The 9670-nt window shown below is 36.3% G+C and overlaps 1 protein-coding gene across 1 annotated transcript in view; it reads left to right on the top strand.

Moving 5' to 3' along the window:
• The first annotated feature begins 2788 nt into the window (after nt 1-2788).
• Nucleotides 2789-9670, top strand: part of LOC132554486 (synaptotagmin-11-like) — a 43755-nt gene continuing 36873 nt past the window's right edge. The window contains exon 1 of the mRNA XM_060218801.1: nt 2789-2837. Within this exon, the coding sequence (XP_060074784.1) occupies nt 2789-2837 (49 nt within the window). The remainder of the gene's footprint in view (nt 2838-9670) is intronic.

Raw genomic sequence — 9670 nt, 5'->3', positions numbered from 1 at the left:
ACAAAAACCAAACTTATCAGTTCAAACAAGTTAACCGAGATTGCCGTTCCTATATGTGTGTAGCAGGTTACAGATACAGAATATGTCAAACACGACAAAACCTGCATCATACTGTTGCATCCCTCTCCTAGACTCAGATAGACAGGAGCACAAACTCCGGATAAAAATCAACTGGGCGATTGTCAGGCAGAAATTCAGTTATCCTACCTGTTCCAGAAACGTTCAAGCCTATATATCCAAAAACTTTCGTAGTAAGTGAAGGCGAGTGAGTTCCCTTTTGTCCATACCTTAATCCCAACACTACATTATTTCCTCGATCATATAGCCCACACACACGACTGTCATCACGACGTAATTAAAAATGTAATAGAAAACTCGAACAAAGGTTAAGTTGAACAAATAATCAAATATCTATGACATTTTTTTGATACTGAGTGCATGTATTGTGAAGTTAACGAATCCAATAAAAACGAGGCAGTTTATTCATCTCTGAAAATGTGTGAGTAAGTATTCCTTGGTTATAAAACAAGCATACATAGTTCTTTTATTCAGAAGAAATATAATCGTTTTTGAAGGCAAGGATTTAAACATTACATGCCTTATCTTCAGATATAAACACACAGCGAATGGAATGGAAATGATTTATATTGCCATATATATTTTGTTTCCATTTTCAATTATAAAGCTTTTTCTTCCTTTTTGATCAAACGTGGTCTGAAGCATCCTTGGGGAAGTGGTACTAATTTTGTATAAACTGTGGGTCTTGCCCCACCCCCTTATCTTAATCATTTCTTAAAAAATTATCTTCTTCAGGAATTTCTGGATATTGTCCAAAATAGATCTGAAGCATGCTTGGGTGCAGGGAAATTAGTTTTGTGTAAACGGTGGGCCATGGCCCCCTGAGACCAGAGGGGTGGGACCCAAAATTGAAAACTTTAAATTTCTTTGAAATCTATCTTGTTCTTCAGGAATTGCAAGATATTGTCCAAATTTGGTGTGAAGCATGCTTATGGAAAATCAATCTTGTATAAATAGAGTGGTCAGGCCTCTGAGGTGAAAAGGATTGGACCCAGTATGGCAAATTCTTTAAAATATTTCTTATGTTGGAGCTGAAGACATCCTTGGTGAAAAGATCTTTTGTTACAAATGTTGCATGTAACCCCGTTTGGGACGAGGGTTGAGCCTATAACGAGGACACGATACAAGTTTTCTAAATACTTTTTCCTTAATTGAAATAAATTCATTTCAGCAAACTCAACCAGGTGAGCGGTACAGACCCTATAAGTCTCTTGTTCAAGAGATTCAGTAGTGTTTTGAAAAAAAAGTCACATTCTTTTTAAAAGTATAAATTTTTTGATAGTTGGGTCATTTGTGAAAAACTGCCGTTGCTTCATATTTTGCATAATCAAGGTGAACCTTGATTTATTGAAATGTGAAACATCAAAGGGAAAATTACCCCGGTACAAATTTCAACTGTATCGAAGATGACCATGGCTGCAGCAAAAAAAAAATATCAGAAATTATTTTTATTATACTACAAACTGATCGCCCCACGTGTTAAACAGTGTCCATCGGTAAAGGATACTATAGATTAGTGTACTTCATACTCTTACGTCTGAAACAGCGACCTTTTACATATCACAATTGTGGACGGACCGTCAGGATGACGGCCTGGACGTATAGGATTAAATATCTATAGATATATGCGTCAATACAAACACAGGGCGGTGCACCAGCGTGAATAGAGCTAATATCATCAATATTTCATCAATGGCATTTCCCTTGGTAACGATACCGACACTGTATCCTCGTCTGCGCATGTGTCGGTGTCCCATGTCAGATTTCGTCCGCGGGTTGTGTGTCTAGCTATAACGATCAAGGTCATTTACGATTAGTTGGAAGAACACATCCCAGTACCCCTTCTGAGAAAACGATAATAATTTCCGTTATTCTAATAATAGTGTGCAGGAAAAAATATATCATAAATATTTTCAACAAAAGCGTCAAGTAAGTGGAAGAGCTTTGTGAATGAAATATTTTCAGGAGATCCTTCGTCCAGATCAGTTAGAGGTTCTACTATAAAACCAATAAACAATCGGAGGAGAGAACTAGCGGAGGAAACAACAAGAAAAAGTCTCATCATTCTTAATTTTACAAAAATCAAAACGTAAATCCCCGTCCTATTTATACAGCGTACATTAATTTTCACGATTTCTGAATAAAACGCTCATCAAATTATTTTGAAGTTTTCCCATCCTAACAGATACCCTTAGCAGTGTTAAACATTATTAATTCAATGTGGAATTCATTAGCAAGCCATTTTCGAATGTTAACACAAATATGAAATCCGTGATGTTTTCCGATTACGCTGGTCCCTACTCGGGGGAATTATGCTGCCGCAACGGTCTCTACAGGAACAACGAAGCGAGTCGGAAGCTTTCAGCACCAATGCACAAGTGGTAACCTCCGATGTTTTCCAAATACATCGATCACAGACTCAGTAAAACTGGCGCATGCGTCTAACGGACCTACGGCGATCGATTTCCTCTCAGAAGCCGTGTTGCTCTTCGGTACTGTGTATGTGTTGTTTTGATATCAGTTGAAACCAGGTTCTACGTAAGAACGGTAGACCTTTGTGTGTGGATCCGAAAGAAAACAATAGAAGGGTCGCTGGTTTGAAACTAAAACCAAAATGTGACGAATATTCATAGTTTCTTCATTTGTATAGTCAAACCTTTCGGATTTTTATTGGATTTTTTTAGTTTCTTCAAAATATAAGTGACAAAAAATGGTGGAAAAAAAGCATATGATCCATCGGGCCGCCACCGATGGCAGCAGTAAGTATACTTGTATGTTGTGACATATGGACGTAATTTATGTCTCTTGGTATTTCAAATTAAGTAAAAAAAATTCTCTTTCAAACAATGTACTTGATTTCTAAAAATAATATATTTCTTTTAGATTGAGAATTTTTGAGATTTTGTAGAAATTTTCTTCCTTTTTTATTTATTAGTAAAAACTACTTATATATATTTATAAGTACTGTTGCAGTTTGTTTGTCAGTCTACATGTTTTAAATTACACTGTACAGGCCGCCGACTGGTGTGGCACGAGATGGGCAATGTTAACCATATCATGCATTAAGTAATTTGTACATGTATAAGTATTTATCAGTAGATTTGCGCTGGTCATTACACATCTTTATATCAACATGTAGGTGTTGTTCTAAATATGACAGCCAATAAGTATATATTGAATTATTGATTTCAACATTATCTAGGTAGCTGTAGTGAATCGAGAACAACTACTAATTTAAACATTAAATTGTTTATTTCACATATTTCACAGAGGAAAGAGGTACTTAAATATCACAATCAGCTTGTTCATACTCTTGATATCCTGTCGTCAGACTTGTTCATACTGTTGATATCCAGTCGTCAGACTTGTCCATACTGTTGATATCGAGTCGTCAGACTTGTTCATATTGTTGATATCCAGTCGTCAGACTTGTTCATACTGTTGATATCCAGTCGTCAGACTTGTTCATACTGTTGATATCCAGTCGTCAGACTTGTTCATATTGTTGATATCCAGTCGTCAGACTTGTCCATACTGTTGATATCCAGTCGTCAGACTTTTTCATACTGTTGATATCCAGTCGTCAGACTTGTCCATACTGTTGATATCCTGTCGTCAGACTTGTTCATACTGTTGATATCCTGTCGTCAGACTTGTTTATACAGCTGATATCCAGTCGTCATACTTGTTCATACTGTTGATATCCAGTCGTCAGACTTGTTCATACTGTTGATATCCTGTCGTCAGACTTGTTCATACTGTTGATATCCTGTCGTCAGACTTGTTCATACTGTTGATATCCTGTCGTCAGACTTGTTCATACTGTTGATATCCAGTCGTCAGACTTGTTCATATTGTTGATATCCTGTCGTCAGACTTGTTCATACTGTTGATATCCTGTCGTCAGACTTGTCCATACTGTTGATATCCTGTCGTCAGACTTGTTCATACTGTTGATATCCTGTCGTCAGACTTGTTCATACTGTTGATATCCTGTCGTCAGACTTGTTCATACTGTTGATATCCTGTTGTCAGACTTGTTCATACTGTTGATATCCTGTTGTCAGACTTGTTCATACTGTTGATACCCTGTTGTCAGACTTGTTCATATTGTTGATATCCTGTCGTCAGACTTGTTCATACTGTTGATATCCTGTCGTCAGACTTGTTCATACAGCTGATATCCAGTCGTCAGACTTGTTCATACTGTTGATATCCAGTCGTCAGACTTGTTCACACTGTTGATATCCTGTCGTCAGACTTGTTCATACTGTTGATATCCTGTCGTCAGACTTGTTCATACTGTTGATATCCTGTCGTCAGACTTGTTTATATTGTTGATATCGAGTCGTCAGACTTGTTCATACAGTTGATATCCAGTCGTCAGACTTGTTCATACTGTTGATATCCTGTTGTCAGACTTGTTCATACTGTTGATATCCTGTTGTCAGACTTGTTCATACTGTTGATATCCAGTCGTCAGACTTGTTCATACTGTTGATATCCTGTCGTCAGACTTGTTCATACTGTTGATATCCTGTCGTCAGACTTGTTCATACTGTTGATATCCTGTCGTCAGACTTGTTCATATTGTTGATATCCTGTTGTCAGACTTGTTCATACTGTTGATATCGAGTCGTCAGACTTGTTCATACAGTTGATATCCAGTCGTCAGACTTGTTCATACTGTTGATATCCTGTTGTCAGACTTGTTCATACTGTTGATACCCTGTTGTCAGACTTGTTCATACTGTTGATATCCTGTCGTCAGACTTGTTCATATTGTTGATATCCTGTTGTCAGACTTGTTCATACTGTTGATATCCTTGTTTGTTCATACTGTTGATATCCTGTTGTCAGACTTGTTCATACTGTTGATACCCTGTTGTCAGACTTGTTCATACTGTTGATATCCTGTTGTCAGACTTGTTCATATTGTTGATATTCAGTCGTCAGACTTGTTCATATTGTTGATATCCAGTAGTTAGTCTTGTTCATACTGTTAATATCCTGTCGTCAGACTTGTTCATACTATTGATATTCTGTCGTCAGACTTGTTCATACTGTTGATATCCAGTCGTAAGACTTGTTCATACTGTAGATATCCTGTCGTCAGACTTGTTCATACTGTTGATATCCAGTCGTCAGACTTGTTCATACTGTTGATATCCTGTCGTTAGACATGTACATACTGTAGATATCCTGTCGTAAGACTTGTTCATACTGTTGATACCCTGTCGTCAGACTTGTTCAGACTGTTGATATCTAGTCGTCAGACTTGTTCATACTGTTGAAACCCTGTCGTCAGACTTGTTCATACTGTTGATACCCTGTCGTCAGACTTGTTCATACTGTTGATATCCTGTCGTCAGACTTGTTCATACTGTTGATATCCTGTCGTCAGACTTGTTCATACTGTTGATATCCTGTTGTCAGACTTGTTCATACTGTTGATATCCTGTCGTCAGACTTGTTCATACTGTTGATATCCTGTCGTCAGACTTGTTCATACTGTTGATATCCAGTCGTCAGACTTGTTCATAATGTTACATTTCAGATGCCAAAACTGTTGTGATTGTTGATATTCAAGTGTTGGCCTGTTTTCAGATTGAAAGAAGCGTATGGAGAAACATTATAATTTGTTCATCTTTGAATCACGGATAATCATGCGTAGGGAAATTTTCTTTGTCCATTTTTTTCTGGTTTTCGTAATACGCTATATTTCTAACTTTCCACTGGGTGCCGTTCTGGTACAGGAATTGATGAAAAGTCCCTACAATTGATATTAACCTATAGGTGAAATTATTCCAGACAAATGAAGAAATCTTCAGTTATGCTTTGGATCGAAACACTGTAAATTGAGACAATGAGTTAGTGAAATCGTTTTCAGCCTCATCAAATGTTAAGATGTTGAAGTAAAAGTTCACTTACTACATGAAAAGTTTAGAATATTGGATCATTCTAACTGAAAGGTTACGACACTCATCATATCTGTTTGTTCCGTACAAGGGCTCTCCGTCTATGGAAATAGTCTACCAACTATCTGTAGATGTTCTAACTTGAGGAAGTTCGTTCCCAGACGGAGAATTATTTTTCCATGTCGTTTTCAGTCACATATATCTTTTACTGTTTATAAGAATCTAGATGAATCTCAATTTCTATGGCGCGGGATTTGAGTGAAGTCGACATCTTACTTTGTACACACTGTCTAAAGCAGAACTTGTCGATACCTTCTCGGCACTACAACCTTCTGATATCCCGACTAGAGCTGATCAAGAATAGAACTCTGCTGTTGTGTCAAGTCTCGCGTTAAGGCCCTCGGTTACTATAGCGATACTATATAAATCATTTGAAATTGAACTAGCCTGTTCCTGTCCTGTTATGGCGTCAGATAAGTTCAGACAAAATCGGTAAGAGACTAGCGTCATTGTATAATAGAATGTATAGACAGTGGTATTATTCTGATGAAAGATGACTTTTATCGAGTCAGACAAATGTCCAAACTTTTCAGAATTTAACCATTTGAATACTTTTAACCTTATTTTGTCCCATAAGTCAAGCTGGCTGTTTATCTGTATATTATACCACTTCTAATGTGTATACCTGTAACACTGACACGTAAATAAACATTTATCTCAGGTGTCCTAAGTGTTAATTATCTTCATAAACAAGCATATCGAGTACTACCAAGCAAGACAAGTTTAAATTCATATTTTATTATAGTAAAATAGTGGTGAATCGTTTAAAAAAAGTTTAGACAGAAAAAAATGCCAGAACAATTCAGGCAAACTAATTAAAAAGGCTTTTCATTTTCTGCCTAAAACAATAAACTTAGACCCTAAAGAACCTTTTGTAAAGTCTCTACATCCAAAAACAATTGTTCAGTGAACGACAGTAAAAAAAACGTTAACCAAAGGTTTGGGACGGACGGCTCGACGGACGGACGGCGAGACGATGAAAAACCTAGCGTAACAGCTAAGCCTTTAACAATATATATTAAACAGTAGATATCTACAGCCACATCAACTGTCCATTAGTGGTAGATTCTCAGTCATTCCTACATATCATGAACAAGATTTCAAATGAATTATCAGTTTGTACGTCTCCTCGGCGAACATAATGAAACATATTTATTTTTAAGCGAGTGCGCCCTCCAAGTAAGGCCAAACGAACATGCTTGCTGTTTTTTATCATCTAGTACCATGGCGAGTGTTATTGAGTTTCGTAAGATATTGCCCTTGTCGATTTCATCAACGTTAAATTGATTTACAAACAAACACGATGACTTTTGAATTATCAATGCAGCATCAGGCGGAAGGCAAAGTCAATTTTGTTTTTACTGATTTTTATAAAATTCCATTTTATATCCTGCCCGCAACATGCAGCGTTCTTTAGGAGAAATTAATTTAATCACTCGAGATCATTTTTAAAAATCCCATTTCCAACTAGTATGAGAAAATTGATTCAACTGGCATGCCTTATGAGACTACAGGTCTCAGTATCAACTCACGATCTGTTAGAAAACATGTGATATGTTGTACAGTAGACCACGGGTTATTTGTCAACTGTTATTCTTAATCCGAGTTTACTGTCAAACCATGGTCTATTGGGAACTTTCCGTTAAAGATATCGGGTTATACTGATGTTCATTGGTCTTCCTCCGTGGTAATATTAGGTCACTTTGATATTCTTTAATCACCCTTAATTCACTTTCATTCATGCGTGGACGCAATATGACATAGATATTGCCAATTATGCTTTGATAAATTGGTCAATACCAACTTCCAGCTAACCACATTGTGTTACTACAGGTGCGATAACCGTTGTTTAATATTGATTCCTCTGTGTATATTGTATTAAAACACGTACCCTGTTGGGTGTTACATGCTATTGATTAATGTTATCAGCAATCTACGAGAGTCATGCTGATGTAAAATCGTTGATTAGTCCATCTTTCTATATAATATCTAGTCGTGTTTACGGACGACCAGTAATAAATACCACGGTCGATAGCCGGTCTAATGCTTAACCATGGGCTTCATTATTTCATAAGTACATTTTAATAAACGACGGAATGAATAAGTTGTGTTGGCTGTTCATCTACTTAGGAGAAAATGGATCCTGTGGATGATGATATACAGACTTTAATCTGTCTCCTCATTATAAAGAAGCAATGTAAAGTTTGTCCATTAAATACTGGTTAAGAGTGGAGTTTAATCAACCAGAATTAATCTCAATATTCAAAGATACACAATATTGCCTGCCATATCATATTGATTTAATTAATTAATATCCAGTAATAGAATGTCCTCGTTCTATCTGAACACGTGAACATATCGTCCTACCTGAACACGTTAACATATTGTCCTATCTGAACACGTTAACATATCGTCCTACCTGAACACGTGAACATACAAATGTTATATATATATATATATATATATATATATATATATATATATATATATTTTTTTATATAAAAACTTTACCTCCCCAATGTTAATTTATTTTTATCGAATACGATCACTGTCGCTTTATTAAAAAGTTCGGGACATCTTGGTTTGTCGGGAGGTGTGTGATAATGGATTGAACGGATTGTCTAACCATTCGTCCGTCCAATGATATATAACACCTTATATCTTCGTGGGATTTTAGTAGTCATTGGTTTAGTAATAGATTCAACAGAAATTAAAATCAGCACTCGTGACCCTATGAAATCCCTGCATCAGATATTTAATAACAACTGTACTATACATTTTCTGATGAATTGATAAAATAAATCTTGACAAGATCAAGAAAAATAATTTACTTCATGCAAACTTTTTATTTTGACCTACATATTATTTATTTGAATAAGATATCATCATGTTAGTCGGCTTGCTGTAAGACATTAGATACTCCAAACTGACGGCTGTACCTCGTATCAGGCTGTGGTAATGAGTTCCGTCTCTCTGCTCAGTTCACACTAACTTGTTATAAATGAAGTACCACACGTCACATAGCTGTCCCGTCATCAATGTAATAGCACCCGGTACATAATCTTAATTTGTCGTCCATGCTTAATATTATCTAGCGAAACTTTGATTGGTTGAAGGTTCCATCTGTTTCCATTGTGACGTCATAACTGCATGGCGTCATATGCATTATGACGTCAATAAAATCAGAGTGAGAACGTCGCCAATTAATGGTGTTATCAAACTGTTATCGCGTTTTTTCTTCTTTTTTTTTATTTAATGTCTAAGTTATATGATAAACAGCATCTTACTTTCGTTCCCATTTCATACGATATTCATGATTTTCGGCACTCGTAAGACGACAGGCGACACAAAATACAGAAATCATAGACTCGCTTCATCTGATCTAAATGGAAACTCTTTTATCTAAATTCTTGTTTAAGGGGAGATATGAAAATACAAAGCAACAGTAAAATGACGTATGTAGTTTAAATGCTATGTTTGTATCAGCTGACGTTCTCACGTCAAGTGTGACATCGAGATAAACAAGATCGAACATTTTTCGAATTATTTTAATTGATTGTCAGTTATTACTGAAATTAAGGGATCGAGGCCAACAGTTTTCACAAACAACCTTT

Source organism: Ylistrum balloti, unplaced genomic scaffold, assembly GCF_031769215.1.
Source record: "Ylistrum balloti isolate Yb309-2 unplaced genomic scaffold, AGI_CSIRO_Ybal_v1 Utg369640, whole genome shotgun sequence".
NCBI lineage: Eukaryota > Metazoa > Mollusca > Bivalvia > Pectinida > Pectinidae > Ylistrum > Ylistrum balloti.
The sequence above is the reverse complement of the archived record's forward strand: the minus strand, read 5'-3'. Positions and strand labels throughout refer to the sequence as shown.